The following is a 19,841-nucleotide window of genomic DNA, read 5'->3' as shown; positions in this document are numbered from 1 at the left end:
GATTTTGTCTTGTTCAGCTCTTATGTCTTAAACTTGTATATATTACTGATAAGAAGAACAGAGTCTGCAGTCTATCTGAGTTTGTTCGGCTGAGCTTTGACTGGAGCTAATTTAGTGAAAGGGTGGGTTTTATTTGGCTTGTTTCTGGTTCCGGGATGGAAATAAATAAGGAAACAATAAAGTAAGGCCATAGAACTTTTTCCAGAAGAGATATTTCATATGGAATGACTCTTCTGAAGGCAACTTCACAGAACTGGTAAAAATTGAAAACATGGTCATGTTTGGGTCATTTCCATTACTGTAATTTGAACCATGGTTGCTTTGAATAATTCAAGCTATACTAAATCATCCCGATTCTGGAAAATCTAAAATAAAAACTCAAATTTTATTATTCATTTAATGCATTGCAGGTGATTCTTGCACAGTGAAAGATCAGAGCAATTGTAACATAGCCGTTCAGCTCTTAACCGGCAGTTACCCAGCACTTCGAGAGTGTAGCTGTCTTGAAGATAAATCTTGCAACTTTTTCAGGAAACTAGAAACAAACTGCAGCAGCCAAAAAGGTAATGCAGAACACAGAAATATATAATGAGGTGGGATTAATGAAACTGCAAACAGGGATCGTGTTTGATTATTCTATGACGTCTATTAACGAAAGAACATGGTGATGGATTCACCCAGAATTAACAACTGCTTAAGCATTAAGCAACTTAGTGGAAGCAATGTTACAATGCTTATACTGGAACATCAGCTCTGGCAGACTAGGCGGATGAGATCTGCAGAGAGATCTAGTGGCCAGGAAGGCAGCACTCCATGGAGAGCAAAGGGCACATGGCAAGGCACAGAAGTCAGGGCCATCCATTGCAACCGGGAAACACTCCAGCTATGATGACTGCTTGTACCACTGGACTGAAAAAGTGGGACTGCACGAGTGCAATAGTTCATCCACTTCTAAAAACTCTCCCACATAGGTCAACCACCACTGTACTGAAACGGCACCAATCAGCGATAAAGCACTTCACTGTTCAAACTGTCCAAGTTAAGAATATATCTGGGAATTTAATTCAGGAAAATTCTCATAAAAAGCAATAAATAAACATATGGAACAAGCTATGAGGAAAAAGACACTTAAAAGGACAAGTTTTGAAGAAAAGAACGATTAAGAGTTAAAATTGGGATTGATTAAAAACAGGCTTCTCCTCACCTGGCCAACAACTCCCTCTATGTCCTTTCCTCCTTTGTTTTCTTCCATGGCCCGCAGTCCTCTCCTATCAGAATCCTTTTTCAACCATTCACCTCTTCCACCTATCACCTCCCAGCATCTTACTTCAATCCCCCCCCCCCACTCACCCACCCACCTTCCCCATCACTTGGTCTCACCTACCTCCTGCCAGCTTGTACTCCTTCCCCTCCACCACCTTCTTTTTCTGGCTTCTTTGCCCTTCCTGTCTAGTCTTGATGAAAGATCGTGGGCCAAATGTCAACTGTTCATTCCCTTCCATAGGTGCTGCCTGACCTAATGAGTTTCTCCAGCACTTTGTGCATATTACTTGGACAAATGTCCTTTTCCTGTTTGTTAAATATCACAGAATTTTCCTTTCTGGAGGAAAAATCAAAAAGAAATGCTTAAACCTTTATGATTTAGAGCTTAAACAGGCACATCAAAGTTATTACAGAGATGCATACATTTACTCAGGGTTCAGAAGAGATTTACCAGGAAGCTGCTGAGATTAGAGGGCATGTCTTGAGGATAGGTTGAGTGATCTAGGGCTTTTTTCTTTGAAGTAAAGGAGGATGGGAGGCGACTTGATACAGTAGATGTGTATAAGATGCAGAGATCAAGTGGATAGCCAGAGACATTTTATCCGAGGGAGGAAATGGCTAATATGAGAGGGCATATTTTTAAGGTGATGGAAGAACTGTTTAGGGGGTTTGTCAGTCATAAGCTTTTTTACACAGAAATTGACGTGTGTGTGGAACACCCTGCCAGGGGTGCCAGTAGAGGCAGATACATTAGTGACATTTAAGAGACTCTTAGATTAACATATTGCTGATAGAAAAATTGAGGGCTGTGGGGAAGGGAAGTTTTAGATTGACCTGGGAATAGGATAAAAGGTTAGCATGTCATGGGCCCATACTGTACTGTAATGTTTTATGTGTTTTAGATGTCTATATAATGGCCTTAGGTACATCAACATTTACTTTCGTCCTTGCAGAGCACTCCAGAGCACCTTCCACTGGTCCGGAAATGCCACCAGGCTGGAACCGACGCTTCCAAATGAAGAGTATAGATAAGCACATAAGGAAGGTCATCGATTGTGCAGCGGCAAAGGATGCCTGTCTACAATCCATGGACTGCAGCTCCATCTATTCCAAGTTTAAGAAGACGTGTCGGCACAAAAAGGCCAATTGTAGCAGCCCAGCTATAGGTCAGCAGTGTCTGACTGCTTGGCAAGCGTTACAGCACACCCAGCTCACTGGCTGCAGTTGTTCCAGACAGGGCAAGTGCCTCCGGATACGAACTGGCATTTCCAACAATGCTTGTGTACAAATCGCACTGAGAAGTTTCAATGCAAGCAGCAGTGAAGGAAAGGAGGAGAATATTCCCGGTGAGGCAAACGAGCATTGACATCAATACCTTCTGATCCTATGAATATTGATTCTTTTATGCTGCAAGTCTACTCTTTGAGTAATAGTGTGATCATAGAGTCTAAGCACAGAAACAGGCACTTCAGCCCACATAGACTGTGCTGAACTATTAAACTGCCTAGTCCTATTGACCTGCACCCAGTTTATAGCCCCCCATTCCCCTTCCATCCATGTATCTATCCTAATTTCTCTTAAATGAAAAAATTGAAACCACATCCATTGGATGTTCGATCCACACTCACACCATCCTCGAAGAGAAGCTTCCCCTCATGTTTTGCTGAAACATTTCATATTTTATCCTTATCCCCTGACCTCCAGTTCTAGTCTCACCCAACCTCTGTGGAAAAAGCTTGCTTGCATTTACCCTATCCTTACCCCTCATAATTTTGTATAACTCTATCAAATCTCCCCTCATTCTCCTATGCTGTAAGGAATAAAGTCCTCACATGTTCAACTTTTCCCTATGACTCAGGTCCTCAAGTTCTGGCAACATCCTTGTAAACTTTCCCTTCAATGATTCAATCTTTTTGATATCTTTCCTGCAGCCAAACTCAAATTGAGTATGGTGTTCTCCTAAGGAGTGGCCTATGGTAGGTTCTCAGGTGGCCTAAATGGCCAATCCAAGATCCTCATATTCTGGTGCAGTTTGGGCAAGAATAAGTAATGGCTGTGGTTAGTGGTTGGGTCTCTTGGTTGTTCAGTCTCTCATTTTGCAGCTGCCCCTTGTTCTCTGTGGCAGAGCAGAGGACATTCTTGTGTAGCCTATAGCTCCACCTTGAACATATTTCCTCCAGGTGTATCTATTAAGTGCAATGTCTTCCCAGTTTTTAGATGTAATGTTGAATTTCTTCAGGCTGATTGAGTTATGGAGAGACATGAGTTATGCTAAGGATGACATGACCTATCCATTGGAGTTGGTGTTGCTTTATCATGGTGGAGATACTCTTCATGTTGGCCTCCTCCAGTATGCAAGTGTTAGTTCATCTGATTCTCAAAAGTCTTTCAAAGGATCTTTGGTGGTATTGCTTCAGGGCTGTCAGGTGCCTACTGTAAATTGTCCATGATTCAGCTCCATACACCTGGAGCTATAATGTAGTGATGTAGGAAAAATGACTGTTCGATTGTCCAGAAGTTTTGTTTGGACTTGTGTGTTATGGTATTCAAAAATTCTTCTTTAAACTTACATTGGCTCCACTAGCATTACTCAGGCATTGGTTGAGCAATTTCTGTGCCAGTCTCTGTATCTTATGCCACTTTCACTGGTGTTTCTATTACAGGTTCTGCTGACTTCCTGAAGGGCGTATATTCAACTACACAGTCCGCCACACTTGTGGAACATAATAACAAAAGTAAGAGACATGAGCATCTGGACGTCAAAGGATCCAATTTTACACTTCCTCATAATCAATGACTAGAAATTCCCTATTGACCCCCAACTTTCCCTTGTTTGGCTGCAACATCAAACTTCAATTGTTTTAGATAAATGTTTCGGTTTGACATTAGTCACATTCCCTGACAGGTAATACAATGCTGCACTTAAAGGTCTAAGAATGTAATGCGAAGATGACAGCCAAAATAGTATCACCGGATCCACATCACTTTATAATCAAGGCCACATTTAGTCCTTTTGGGGGCGTGGGAGGGAGAGAGTAAGAGAGGATGAGAGAGGGTAAGAGTGGAAGGGAGGAACAGAATGAGAGAGAGAGAGGAAGATTGATGATTTAGTTGTTGACATCTTGACCAAAAACATCAATGCTTTGTTCCCTTCCATAGATCCTGCCTGAACTGCTGAGTTCCTCCAGCATTATGTATATGTTGCTTGGGGTGAGTGGGTCATGGTTATGCCAGAAACATGGTGACACATCGCAGGTTGCCCCAAGCACATGCTCAGGCTGTCTTGGTCCCTGATGCACATTTCACTATATGTATCAAAGATTCAATGTATATGTGCCAAATAAAGTCATCTTTAACATTATCTTTATCTACAGTGGGTTGCTTTATTATAAATGGTGTCAATCTTCTCAATAGTTTTGAACGGTATCAAATAGCAGAATTTGGAATTGGAATTGGTTTATTATTCTCACATTTACTGATGCACAATAAAAAAACTTCGTTTTGCATGTTGTCCATACAAACCATTTCACAACATCCGTATATCAATGTAGTACAAAGGAAAAATCAACTATAGAATGCAGAATATAGTGTTGCTGTTATTGTTACAGAGAAAGAGCAGCGCAGGTGGACAAATTCAAAAGCCTCACAGAACACTATTGTTCGATGGAGTTTAATCAGGGAATCGTTAATTTTTAGATAGACTTCTCAGGAACTAAGCACAGACCTTGGAAGAGAGAGAGTGGAGCTTTGCCAGCACTAATTCAGGGTCTAATAAAGTAAATCACGAGGAAAGATTGTATTTGCTTAGCCTGTGTTCCCTTGAGTGTGGTAATTGACTGATCGCTTAATTACCTGTATGGAGATTAAACTGTGGCTAGATCAAAGCAATGCATATTGCAGAAATATAAAGCTGATGCTTTATAAGGCATTAGTCAGAACACACTTGGAATATGGTGAGCATTTTGGCTCCTTATCTATGAAAGGATGTGGTGGTATCGGAGAGGGTCCAGAGGAAGTTCATGAGTATGATTCCAGGATTGAAAGGGTTAATGTGTGAAGGGTATTTAATGGCTCTGGGTCTGTACTCACTGCATTTTAGAAGAATGAGGGGGTAGAATCTCATTGAAACTTCACAGATATTGAAAAGCCTAGACAGAGTGCACCTAAAAAGGATGTTTTCTATAGTGGGGGAGTCTAGGACCAGAGACACAGCTTCAGAATAAGAGGATATCCATTTAGAATAGAGATTAGGAATTTCTTTAGCCAGAGTGTGGTGAATCTGTGTAATTCGTTGCCACTGCTGTGGAGGTCAGGACATTAGGTGTATTTAAAGTGGAGGTTGAGAGGTTCTTGATTAGTCAGGGTGTCAAAGGTTATGTGGAGAAGGCAGGAGAATGGGGTTGAGAGAAATAATAAATCAGCCATGATGGAATGGTGGAGCAGACTCAATGAGCCAAATAGTCTAATTCTGCTTCTATGTCTTATCGTCTTATGGTCACATTGCCGCCACCTGATAAGGCTGTAATCAGTGAAATATTTACTTAGCAAATTTACTTGTTTTTTCCCTCAGAACTGTGGACTCTGATTGTGGTTCCATTCAACAGCATGGATATGGGCCAGGGCAGGGAGGGTATCAGTCAATGAGTGAGGGGTAGGTGTCGACAACCTGTGGGTTCAATGCCTGGGACTCTAGTCTTTTTCTTAGTGGTGAATTCAGTTCAGTCCATCACAGGAAAAGTCTACCCCACCAGTGAACACATCTACAAAGAGTACTGCAACAAGAAAGCAGCATCCATTATCAAAAACACCCAGTCCCTGCTCTGCCTCATTGTTGAAGGAGGTACAGCAGGCTTAGGTCCCACAACCACACAATCAGGTTCAGGAACAGTATTACCCTCATATTAGACTCCTGAACCGGAGTGGATCACTTCATTCACCTCCATACGGAACTGACTCCCCAACCTATGGATTCATTTTCAGAGACCTATAATGTTCTCAGCGTTATTTGTTTGTTCCTTTATTATTATTGTTGTTGTTGTTAATTTTTTTTTATATTTGCTCAGTTGGTCTTCTTTTGCACTTTGATTGTTCACTAGATTTTTTTCATAATTTTTCATTGATTTTATTGGATTTCTTTATTGTGCTGTGAATGCCTGCAAGAAAATGAATCTCATGGTTGTATGTGGTGACGTATATGTACTTGAAACTTTGAAAAGTGGGTGCCACTAGACATTGTGATTGATTTCTGTTTAATTACATAACAATAGAAAGCACAAGTTGAAAGGATGTAGTTCTTCTTGAAGCTGGTGATGTGGGACTTCAGGCTTCTGTACCTGTGATGGTAGCTGTGAGAAGGTGAGAGTGGGTATCTTTGATGATGGATGTTGGCTTCTTGAGGCACTGCTGATGGTGTGGAGGGATGTATTGGGCAATGTTTGCTACTCCCTGCAGCATTCAGGTTGTCGTACCAGACCATGATGAAAACCAACCAGGACACTTTCAACAGCCTCATAGAAATTGAAACTCACTTAAAAAAAATAGGCTGAAGGTCTCAGCCTTCACCATCCTTTCAGGTGGTGAGTTCCAGACCCCACTACCTTCTTGGTGAAAAATCTCTCCTTCAGTGCAGGGTAGCACTGTGGTACAACTGGTAGAGCTGCTCTCTCACAGAGACCCGGGTTCAATCCTGACCTCAGGAACTGTTTGCGTGGAGTTTGCACGTTCCTCCTGTGACCATGTGGGTTTGTGCTGGTGCTCTCTCACATGTATGGGTTTTCACAGGGTACTGTGAATACTTCGAACCTAATTTGCGTTAATCCAAAAAAAATGCGCAAGTACTCTTGGAGGAAAGTAGCTGCTCCTGACCCTGGAGGTGAGGGATTTCACTTCTGATGGGAGGTGTGAGAAGGTGGCATGACCCAGATAGTGGGGAACTTTGATCACAGATGTTGCAGGACCTCCTGTAGATATTATCAACAGTGGGGAGGGACGTGAATGTGATATATTGGTTTGAGTCCACTACTCTCTGCAGCTTCTTACCCTCCTGCACATTCGAATGACTGTGATGCAATCAGTTAGGATAATTTCAACACTATATTTGTAGCTGCTGACTCTCTCCACTGCCAATTCCTCACTGTCTGTATAAATTGACTGTAGTTTGTTTACATCTAGAGCAGAATGCTGTGTCTTGCTTGAAGGTGACTGAACAATGCATCAGGGACCAAGATGTCTGCAACAAACACCTCACTCCTCAGAAGAAGGCGTGTCCTCAGGCTCGCAAACAATGCAACATGGAGACCTGTCACAGAGAAATTCGATCTTTTTACACCAAGATCTCACCTGATCTTGCTCAGATGCTAGTCTTCTGCGGCTGTGATCCATCTGACAACCTTTGTCTGCAAGCAAAGGAAACCCTTCACAACAATTCCTGTGCCAATCACATGGACACTGTGCCCACATGCCTCCATCTGAGGGAGAGGTGCATCTCTGAGGATATTTGCAGGTTAGTGGATCTCCAAAAGATAAATGGTAACGGTGAGGTTTCCATCGTGACTTCAGCAGGGAGCAGGGAACATCGACTTCAATATCCTCAGGAGGTCTATAAAACTCTGGTTAGACCACATATGGAGAATTGTGTTCAGCTCTGGTCATCTCATTATAGCAAGGACGTGGAAGCTTTGGACAGGGTATCGAGGAGATATACCAGGATGCGGCTTGAATTACAGAGCATGTGTTACGAGGAAAGATTGAGCGAGCTAGGATTTTCACTTTAGAGTGAAGGAAAATGAAACTTGATGGGGATATATAAAATGATAATGGTCAAAGAAGAGTAGACAGCTAACACCTTTTCCCCCAAGCAGCAATGGCTAATGGGAGGGGGCATAATGTTAAGCTGAGTGGAGAAAGGTATAGGGAGGACTGTCGTCACTGATTAATCGGACTCTGAAAAGTTCCACTCATTCCTCAGTCACACTTCAGCAGGGAGTTAGAATTACATTTGTACACAGAGAGCGGTGTGTGGAATGCACTGCTGAAGCGATGGTAGAGGCAGATAAATTAAGGAAATTTTTGAGAATCTAAGATAGGATGAAAGAAAAATGGAAGGTTAGGTAGGAGGGAATGGTTAGACTGATCTTAGATTAGGTTAAAAGTCGTCACGATATCATGGGTCAAAGCCTCATGTACTGTGTTGGACCATTCTATGTTCCAAGTGGCATTAATGGACATGCCACCACTAGAATGGGAGGTACTTATGATGGCAGAGTAGCGCAGGTAGTGAAACTACTAATTCCCAAAGCTATAGACTGCAGTTCAATACCTGACGCCGGTACTGGGTGTGAATGAAGTTTCAAAATTTTCCCCCAATAACCATGCATGTTACCTCTGGCTGTTCTATATCCCAAAAATGTGCAGATTAGTAAGTTTATTAGCTGCTTTAGATTGTCTTGTGTGCAGATGTGTGGTAGAACCTTGGGGAGAGTTCATGAGAACATAGAACATTGTATATCGAAAAATACATCACAGAACAGGCCAATGAGATCTGCGTAAGATTAATGTAGATGGGTGGTTAATGATCAATATGGCCTGGGTGGGCCAAAGACTCTGCTTCTTTGCTGTATGACTCAATGGCCCAGGGTAAATGAGAGGCTGAGAATTGCCACAGACTCGGACAATATGTCTTTGGTATGTAGGAGGAAGCTGGAGCACCCAGAGGAAACCCACATGGTCATAGAGAGAACATACAAGTTCCTTACAGACAATGACAGAATACACCCAGGTCACTTCCAGTGTAATAGCATTACACTAACCACTACTGTGCTGCCCCTAATGGGCTGAATGGCCTAATTCTGCTTCCATATCTGACGGCTATGTGCTATTTGTGCTTTCAGATCAAGATATGAGTTGTTTCAAGAAAAGTGTTGGGGACATTTCACAAGAATATGTAACCAAGATTATGATCAGAGCTGCCTTTCAGGATTGAACTGGAATGAATGGACCTGCCGGGCAGATGCAGAGTGCATGGCAGCATACATAAGGACCCGGGGAACTCTTCTTCAAGTGCAGTGCACGTGCAGTGGTGTCACGAGAGATGACCAACCCCTTTGTGCACTATTCCAGCACATGCTGAACTATCAAGTGTGTTTCAGTAAGTCATTCTGGAATTTATTGCTACGATGCTTTGATAGTTTAACTAGTCACCATAAATTGCTCCTGGTGTGTGGGTGAGTGTTAGAATTTGGGTCTGGGGTTAGAGGATTGTCCATGAGCGTTAGTGATACCCCTAATGTATCTGCTTCTACCATCACCACTAGCAGGGCATTCTATACACCCACCACTCTCTGTTTAAAACAAACTTACTCTGACATCTCCCCCCACCCATACTTCCCTCCCACCAGCTTAAAATTATACCCCCTCATATTAGCTTTAATCGAAGACATATAGTGTTCATACGTACTGAAGAAGACTCAGAACAAAGGAAGTAAAGGAAGATTTAATCGAGGGTCAAGGTCATTAAAGTTTCGAGCAACTTAGGACTACTGTGAAGCACGAAGATTTTATTTTTATTCTGCAGCGAGTTGTTTTGGTGCAGGAAGTATAGAGACCATGGTATGAACACCAGCTCTCAAACACAAATGATATTTACTTGACAAGAAAGGCTTGCAGGGTGATCAGTAAAAGGCAGGGAAATAGGATAGCTCTATCAAAGAGCTGACACAGGAACAAAGGGCCAAATGGTTTCCTTCTGTTTAGTAAGATTCAGGGAACCCCTCTGCTACCTGATCCTTCTGACATTTATTTATGATAGTATATTTCCATATCAGAGTTCTAAAGAAAAAGCAATCATTGATATTTCTTTGATCAATGGCACTCGTTATGTTACTTCAGGCAATTTTCAAATCAATAGCAGCATTATTATTATATAGTTTTCTTGAGATTGGGATGAAATTCAATATTTCCATAAGTACAATTCTACTTAACAATCAGTCATTTCTGAATTTGAGGATTAAACTCGTGTAAGTACTTTCATTTCATGTTTCTGACTATTTGTTTTGATCAAATAATTGCTTGGTTTTAAATCATGTACATAAAATACATGAAAGTCTATAGATAGAAAAAAGTCATTTTACAAAATGGAGATATAGGGACAATTTTACTGTAAGAAATCAAGAGAATGGGGTTGAGGGGAATAATGCCAGAGGGGATAACTTCACTTACCCCCACACTGAACTGTTCTCCCAAACTATGGGCTCATTTTCAAGCAATCTTCATCTTGTGTTCTTGATATTCATTGTTTTTTTTTCTTTGTGCATTTTCCCAGTTTGCTGTCTTTTGCACATTGATTGTTTGTCCGTCTTGTGTGCAGTTTATTATTGATCCTGTTCTGTTTCCTTGCATTGACTGTGAAGGACCACAAGAAAGTGAATCTCAGGGTTGTACATATATGGTGACATATACAGTATGCACTTTGATAATAAATTTACTTCCAGCTTTGATAAATCGGCCATGGCAGAATGATGGAGTGGATTCAATGGGCCAGAGGGCCTAATTCTGCTCCTTTATCTTGTAGTCTCATGGTCTTGTGGGGTAAATTAACATAGAAAGGAACTTCGGCAGGGTCTCCCTGAGTCATTTGTGGTAATTGGAGTTTAAGAATGTAACAGTAAGTGTAATGCTATTAAAATGGCAGCAAACCCAGGTTCAGCTGCACTGCTATCTGCAAGGAGTATGTACGTTCTCCCCAGGACCGCATCAGTTTACTCCAGATGCTCCGGTTTGCTCCCACATTCCAAAGGCATACGGGTCAGTAGGTTAATTGGTTTCATGGATGTAATTGGGCATCACTGGTTCATTGGCCTGTTAGGGCCAATGCTGTATCTCTAAATAAAAATAAATATATAAACTACAGAAAGCCACGAGGATGATCATAAATTACATCATTGCTCAGGATAAGCTGGTGTTAAAGCGTGGCTTGTTTTTGAGTCATGTGACAAAACCTTCACCTTCCAGTCCAGACTCCAAACCCTACTGACACTTGAGTGTAGTTCAGCTGAGTCACGCACAGATGTACACTGTATGACCACTTTATTATGTACTTCCTGTACCTAACAGTGAGGCCACTGAGGGTACGTTTGTGGTCTTTTGCTGCTGCAGCTCATCACTTCAAGGTTTGACATGTTGTGCATTCAGAGATGCTCTTCTCCACACCACTGTTGTAATGGTGATTATTTGAGTCACTGTCACCTTCCTGACAACTTGAACCACCGCTCACTGGGATTTTTTAAATGTTTGTTTTTCACACTATTCTCTGTAAATTCTAAAGACTGTTGTCCATGAAAAACCCAGGAGACCAGCAGTTTCTGAGATACTCAATCACTAACAATCATTCCATGGTCAAAGAGTCTTACCATAGAACCATAGAATATTACAGCACAGAAACAGGCCTTTTGGCCCTTCTTGGCTGTGCTGAACCATTTTTCTGCCTAGTCCCACTGACCTGTACCTGGACCATATCCCTCCATACACCTCTCATCCATGTACCTGTCCAAGTTTATCTTAAATGTTAAAAGTGAGCCTGCATTAACCACTTCATCTGGCAGCTCATTCCACACTTCCACCATTCTTAGATTGCATTTCTTCCCCATTCTGATGTTTGGTCTGAACAACAACTCAATCTCTTGATCATATCTGCATGTTTTTATGCATTGAGTTGCAAGTGGCTACTGGGTTGGCAATATAATGAGTTGGAAAAATTTAGATAATTTAAATTTAGAGAAGAAATCTGTTATTTTTAATTGCCTTAGCAAACTAGGATATATTAATTCATGGCTGCTCATCTAGAAAAAAAGAAAGATTAGCTATATTTGTCTTATGTATATCGAAAGATACGGTGAAGTGTGTCACTTGCATTAAATCAAATCAGCCAGGATTGTGCTGGGCAGCCCACAAGTGTTGCCATGTTTCCAGCACAAACATAACATGCACACACCTCACTAACTCTAAATGTCAGTTTTTTGGTATGTGGGGGGAAACTGGAGCACCCTGAGGAAACCCAAACAGTTACAGGAAGAATGTATAAACTCCTTATAGACAGCAGCAGGAAGTGAACCCCAATCTTACAGCTGGTGCTGTGATAGTGTTATGCTAATGTGCAACTCTGATAAAACATCAGAGAAATGTAAAGAAACAATTCTTTCATCCCAGAACTAGTTTGATACTGGTCCAATCCCTGTATTCATTAATAATTATTTTACTTGATTCTTTCCACTATCCTCTTTAAATTAATATAGAAAGGAAATTTGGTAGGAGCTCTCTCAATCATCTGTGGCAATTGGGGTTCAAGAAGATAACGGCTAGCATAAAGCTATAACAGTGTCAGTGACCCAGGTTCAAATCTTGCCGCTATCTGTAAGGAGTTCGTACACTCTCCCCATGACTGCATGGGTTTCCTCCAGGTACTCCAATTTCTTTCTACAGCTCAAAGATGCATGGGTTAGTTGTTCAGTTGGTCACATAGGTGTAATTGGGCAACATGGGCTTGTTGGATTGGAAGGCCCGGTTACCATGCTATATCTCTAAATAAGACCATAAGATAAAGGAGCAGATGTAGGCCATTCAACCCATTGAGTCTGCTCCGCCATTCAATCATGGGCTGATCCAATTCTTCCAGTCATCCACACTCCCCTGGGTTCTCTCCATACCCTTTGATGCTCTAGCTAATCAAGAACCTATCTATCTCTGCCTTAAATGCACCCAGTAACTTGGCCTCCACAGCTGCTTGTGTCAACAAATTCCGCAGTAAATAAGTAAACCAGAGAAAGCCCAGAGAATGATCAGAAACTATATCATAGGTCAGGATTAACTGGTAACAGGGTGTCTTGTTTCTGAGTCAGACGACCAAGGCGTTCAACTTCCACTCCAGACTCCTAACCCTACCCTACTTGAGATTAGTGGTAAATGAGTCACTCAGAGACATACATTAAAAACACAAGAGATTCTACAGATGCTGGAAATCTTGATCAAGACAAACAAAATGCTAGAGGAACTCAGCAGGTCTGTCAGGCATTGAGGGGATAAAATAGTCAGGCTGAGATCTTCATCAGGTCCATCTTGTCCATGCCAACCTGATATTCTGCCTACTCCCATTTATTAATTTATTATAATCATTAGATTTTTATTTATTCTTATCTCGAGCTGATAAAACCTGAGGTACAGACATAGCCAAGCACACTCACTTCTCAATTGCCAGGAACCTTTGAATTATTCTAGTGGCATTTAGTATTCTGGCTTTCTAGAGACTTACATAATTACTGCTGTGTCGCCCTAATTGTTTAATGCTATTGTGTACTAACTTTGGGTTGATACCGGTTGTAGATATTACTATTGGAACAATGTATACCCTGTTCATGTTCCAAAGTCTTTCAATTTCCTCTTTTAATTCAGTATATTTCGGGTGTTTTTCACTTACTAATTTCTGTATGTTATGTGTGTTTGGAATGGCTATATCTATTAAGTAAGTTATTTTTGCTAGATTATCCTGCAATATTATATCCAAATGGTTATAATGGATTGTCCTATCTGTAAAAGTGGATTGGTCGTAAAATAGTTTGTAGGACTCCAACTCTAAAACTGGATCAGGTTTGTATTTATAGTAAAGTCTGGTGTCTTTTATTAGTTTGTATTTTAAATCAAGATTTTGGTGAATGATATTTGCCACTTGATTGTGCCTGTATAAGTAATCAGATTGAGTTAAACTGCAGCAAGATCTTATAATGTGCTGTACTGTTTCTGGTTTCTCTCGGCATTTTCTATATTTATCATTTTGAATTACTTTGTCTTTTATTATGTATTTTAAATATTTTTTATGTTAATCACCCGGTCCTGGAGGAACAAGAAACCCTTCTGTTTCTGGGAAGAGGTCTCCAACTCTGAGCCAGGAGTTCAACACTTCCTGGTTGACATCTAGTCTGCTCAGATTGTGGGGATGTCTTCCATGGAGGCTCATGTTCTTCCATTGGTAATTTTTTTCTTCTGTAGGTAATAATTTCTCCATTTTACTGGGTTGTGCTTTCATTTAAGTTCAGTTGTGTGTACTTTTCTTTTCAGAATTATTATTTCATTGTATTGTGCAGTTTGTCTTTCGCACATTGTTTTCCTGTGCAGATTCTTATTGATTCCATTGTATTTCTTTGAATTGTATTACTGTGAATTCATGAAAAGAAAAGAATCACGGGGTATTACTTGGTGACATATAAGTACTTTGGTAATGGATTCACTTTGAACTCTGAACTTCAGAACATCTCATCCATATACCAATCCCCTCCCATCCATTACCTATCCAAAGGCCTCTTACATGTTACAATCGGACCCGCAATCACTACTTCTGCTGGCAGTCCTTTCCACCATCTGAGTAAAGAATTTCCCTCTCAGATTCTCCTTAAATATTCCACCTATCACCGTAAACTATGACCTCAAGTTCAAATCTCATCCAACGTGAGGGGAAAAGGTTGTTCTGCATTCACCTTCACTTTTCCTCCTCATCATTTTATATTCTGTATAAACCTCCATTAATTCACTTGCACTCCAAAGGATAAAGTCCAAATCTATCCTCCATTCCCCACAACTCTGATCGTCAGGTCCTGGCAATACCCTTATAAATTTTCTTTGCACTCCTTCAAGCTTAATGATATTTTTTGCTATAGTGTGCTTTTCCTTAAGTGTGTGTTTTTCCCCTCAGCTTGTATTATGTATCATCAACATAATTTTACAATTACACTTTTTGGGCAGTATTAGGTCTTTGATGACTAAAAGGATAATTGCAGCCTTTATTCTTTTAGTCTGAATGAGTCATTTGTACCATGGACCTTATGACACCGAGTTCTCTCAACAAAAATAGAAATAAATAATTATTTGATTGTTAAAATTTGCCCTACAATTTTTGCTTTCGTCTTTTGACAGCAACTCAGGTTCCAAGCCCAGCTATTGAAGCAGACACAAGTCAATTGGAAGAATTTAGTGTAAGAAGAACCCTGATGAAGCTAAGTGGTAAGTGGATGCAACTAGTAATTCTGCTGCTCATCTTCCATAAAAAGGTCTATTTCATTTTTAAACTAAGTGGTGTTGACCCATGGGATTTTATCCTGCCTTGCATGGGTGTAAATAGCAATGAATAGAGTAGCAATCAGAAGTGAGCTTTTGCAGTTTGGGAGGACAGACCAGGGTGAGATATAAACTCAGAATCAGGATTATTATCACTGATATACACCCAGAGACTACTTTATATAGTACTTTCTATACCCAAAAGAGTGGCTAACTGTTTTATTTTGACCTGCTGCTGTAGCCCATTCACCAATTCACTTCAAGGTTCAATGTATTGTGCTCTACTGCACACCACTGTTGTAACATGTGGTTATTTGAGTTACTGTCACCTTCCCATCAGCTTGAATTAGTCTGGCCTTTCTCCTCTGACTTCTCTCATTAACAAAGAGTTTTCAAAGGTTCATTTTATTATCAAAATATGTATGCAGAATAGAACTCTGAGATTTGTCTTCTCCAGGTCGAAATAAAATACTGGAAACCATAGAATTGTTGAAAAAAAGACATCAATCTCCCCCAACACGAAAAGAAACAAAAACTTGCAAACCGCAAGATCCCCAATCCTTCACTCAAACAAAAACTAACAGATCACCCAAACCCCCAGCCCTCCAATCGGCAAAATGAAAGAAGAGGCGAGAACATGAAATAAAACATAGAACTGGAAGGGGCCAATACGAGCTACCGTCCAATCTATAAATCTCAGAATTTCAATAACATCTCTGAGCGCTTCGGGAGCTAGTGGCCGATCCGAGGGCATTGGGACCCAGCAGTCTCTCTGAGGGCAGCGACTCAAACCAGCAGACGGGTGGTGACATGAACCAGTGGCCTTTTTGAGGGAAGTGACATGAACCAGCTGCCCCTCCAAGGGCAGCTTCACGAACTAGCGGCCTCTCTGAGGGAAGGGACTCCAACCAGTGACCCTCTGTGGGCAGCGACACAAACCAGTGGCTTCTTTGAGGGAAGGGACTCAAACTAGCGCCCCTCTGTGGGCAACGACACGAACCAACGGCCCTTCTGAGGGCAACGACATAAACTAGCAGCTTCTCCGAGGGAAGCGACACAAACCAGTGCCCCATCCAAGAACCGCTCACTCTCCTCCACGTGTGCCTCAGTGTTTCAATCTTCCTCAATGTTTTAATCAGCGAGAAACATAGTCAATCATGGCCTCTTGTCTCATCTCAGCTTCTCCCCATGGGAGTTCATGCTCACATTTCTGTTCTGGAGTTCTCTTGTGGACAGCAGGGGGGCAGCTCATTGATCAAACTACAGACTGTAAGTCCCAGGCTCCAACAGTTTTCAAAAATGAAATTAATATAAAATGATTAAGTACAAGAGATAGAAAAACTTAAATGATTGATTATCTGGAAGATGTCGCCCAAGGAATCGTTGTTTGCAGGTGCCATCTTTGCCCACAGGACTGCTGCTCACTAGATGTTTTTTTATATGTTTTTCACACCATTCTGTGTAAACTCTAGAGATCGTTTTGCCTGAAAGTTCCTGGAGATCAGCTGTTTCTGGGATACTCAAACCACCCCATCTGGCACCATCAATCATTTCATGCTCAAATTCACTTCAATCACGTTTCTCCCCATTATGATGATCAGTCTGAACAACAACTGAACCTCTTGACCATATCTGCATGTTTTTATGCATTGAGCTGCTGCCTCATGATTGGCTGATTAATTATTTGCATTAACAAGCAGATGTACATGTACATCTCATGAAATGGTCAATGAGTGCATGTCATAAAATTTGTTGTTTTGTAGCAGCGGTACAGTGCAAGACATAAACAATTACTAAAAGATAACGATTCAGATTCATTTATTAATCACATGCACTTCGAAACATACAATATAGTGAAATGTAACTTTTCATTCAAAGACCAAACCTTAAGAATGTGCTGAGAGCAGCCTCCAAGTGTCTTCATGCATTCCAGTGCCGACTTAGCATACCCACAATGTTCAGCTTTAAAAAATACAAATGTGCAAAAGAGGATTAGCAAGGCAGTGACCATTCACAAATCTGATGACAGAGGACAAGAAACTTGTACTAAAATGCTAGGGGCATAACTCTCCGATGTTCAAAACATAAAGTATTTACTGTGAATTACATTAAAAAATAAAACAAATAAACAGTGCAAAAGAGGAATAGGGAAGTAGTTTTCATGGGTTCATGACCATTCAGTAATCTGATTGTGGAGGGGAAGCTTCAAGTCCAAAGCCTCAACACCTCCTTGATTTCCTCACTTGCAGACCCCAGTCAATTCCAATTGGTAACAACATCTCCTCCACAATCTCCATCAGCACAGGTGGACCACAAGGCCGTGTGCTTAACCATCTGCTCTACCCATTTCATGACTGTGAGGCTAAACAATTTAAGTTTGCCATGTCATCACTGCCATTGGCCAAATCAAAGGTGGTGATGAATCAGCATTTAAGAAGGAAATTGAAAATCTGGCTGAGTGGTGCCACAGCAGCAATCTCTCACTCAATGTCAGCAAGACCAAGGAACTTATTATTGATTTCATGAGGAGGAAACCAATGGTCCATGAGCCAATTCTCATCGGTGGATCAGATATGGAGAGGGTCAGTAACAAAATTAATTGGTGTTATCATTTCTTTTTATCTGTCTTGGTCCGGCAAGTAAGGGCCATTACAAAGAAAGCAAAGCAGAACCCTTCTTTCTTAGAACTTTGCAAAGATTTGGCATGTTATCTAAAACTTTGACAAACTTCTACCGTGGAGAATATATTGACAGGTTGCTTCAGGCCTGGTATGGAAACACCAATTCCCTTGAATGGAAAATCCTACAAAAAGTAGTGGATATGGCCCAGTCCACCACAGGTAAAATCCTCCTCAACATTGAGCACATCTATACAGAGTGCTGTCACAGGAAAGCAGCATCCATCATCAAGGCCCCCACAGTCCGTTCTCTCTTCTCACTGCTGCCATCAGGAAGAAGGTATTAAACACAAAGTACACTGCAGATTGCTGTGATCAAATCAACACGTACAAAAGCTGGATGAACTCAGCAGGTCGGGCAGCATCTGTTGAAATGAGCAGTCAACGTTTCGGGCCAAGACCCTTCGTCAGGGCTGAAGAAGGAGGGGCCAGAGGCCCTATAAAGAAGGTGGGGGGAGGGTGGAAGGTGCCAGGTGAAAAACCAATCAGAGGAAAGATCAAGGGGTGGGGGAGGGGAAGCAGGGAGGGGATAGGCAGGAGAGGTGCAGAAGGAATATAAGGGGAAAGCACTATGGGTAGTAGAAGAAGACAGAATCATGAGAGAGGTGATAGGCAGCTAGAAGAGGAGGCAGAGTGAAAATGGGATGGTGGAAGGGAGAGGGAAGGAATTACCAGAAGTTGGAGGATTCGATGTTCATACCAAGGGGCTGGAGACTACCCAGACAGCATATGAGGTATTGCTCCTCCAATCTGAGTTTGGCCTCACCATGGCAGTAGAGGAGGCCATGTATGGACTTATCCGAATGGGAATGTGAAGCAGAGTTGAAGTGGGTGGCAATCGGGAGATCCTGTCTGTTGTGGTGGACGTAGCGGAGGTGCTCGACGAAGAGGTCCCCCAATCTATATCGGGTCTCGCTGATGTAGAGGAGGCTGCACCGGGAGCACTGGATCTAATAGATTACACCAACAGACTCACAAGTGAAGTGTTGCCTCACCTGGAAGGACTGTTTGGGGCCCTGAATGGTAGTAAGAGAGGAGGTGTAGGGACAGGTGTAGCAATTACGCTTGCAGGGATAAGTACCAGGTGGGAAATCTGTGGGGAGGGACATGTGGACCAGACAGTCGCAGAGGGAATGATCCCTGTGACAAGCAGAGAGGGGTAGAGAGGGAAGGATGGATCATTCCCTCTGCAACACCAGCCCCTTGGTATGAACTTCGATTTTTCCAACTTCTGGTAATTCTCCCCCTCTCCCTTCCCCCATCCCACTTTCACTCTGCCTCCTCTTCTAGCTGCCTATCACCTCTCTCATGATTCGGTCTTCTTCTACCACCCATAGTGCTTTCCCCTTACATTCCTTCTTCACCTTTCCTGCCTATCCCCTCCCTGCTTCCCCTCCCCTACCCCTTGATCTTTCTTCTGATTGGTTTTTCACCTGGCACATTCCACCCTTCCCCCACCTTCTTTATAGGGCCCCTGCCCCCTCCTTCTTCAGTCCTGACGAAGGGTCTTGACCCGTAATGTTGACTGCGCATTTCAACGGATGCTGCCCGACCTGCTGAGTTCATCCAGCTTTTGTACGTGAGGAAGAAGGTATTGGAGCCTCAGGTCCCACACCACCAGGTTCAGGAACAGTTATTACCCCTCTTCAGGCTCTTGAACCAGAGGTGATAACATCATTCAACATTACTGAACCATTCCCATAGCCAATGGACTCACTTTCAAAGACTCTTCATCTCATGTTCTCAATATTTATTTTATTTTGATTATTATTATTATTTCTTTTCTGCACTTTCTTTTTGTAT

At 41.8% G+C, this 19,841-nt stretch overlaps 1 protein-coding gene across 2 annotated transcripts in view; it reads left to right on the top strand.

The window, feature by feature from the left end:
• gfral (GDNF family receptor alpha like) overlaps window positions 1-19,841 on the top strand; it is a 61,415-nt gene that overhangs the window by 24,342 nt on the left and 17,232 nt on the right. Inside the window, exons 3-8 of one of the 2 annotated variants that reach the window (XM_073056703.1) lie at window positions 411-563; window positions 2,217-2,609; window positions 3,927-3,998; window positions 7,435-7,765; window positions 9,153-9,409; window positions 15,220-15,306. In XM_073056703.1, coding sequence (XP_072912804.1) covers window positions 411-563; window positions 2,217-2,609; window positions 3,927-3,998; window positions 7,435-7,765; window positions 9,153-9,409; window positions 15,220-15,306 — 1,293 coding nt within the window. The remainder of the gene's footprint in view (window positions 1-410; window positions 564-2,216; window positions 2,610-3,926; window positions 3,999-7,434; window positions 7,766-9,152; window positions 9,410-15,219; window positions 15,307-19,841) is intronic. The other variant, XM_073056704.1, reaches the window with a different exon arrangement.

This window comes from Hemitrygon akajei, chromosome 9, assembly GCF_048418815.1.
Source record: "Hemitrygon akajei chromosome 9, sHemAka1.3, whole genome shotgun sequence".
NCBI classification, from domain to species: domain Eukaryota; kingdom Metazoa; phylum Chordata; class Chondrichthyes; order Myliobatiformes; family Dasyatidae; genus Hemitrygon; species Hemitrygon akajei.
Note: the sequence above shows the minus strand (reverse complement) of the source record. Positions and strands in the feature narration are given on the sequence as shown.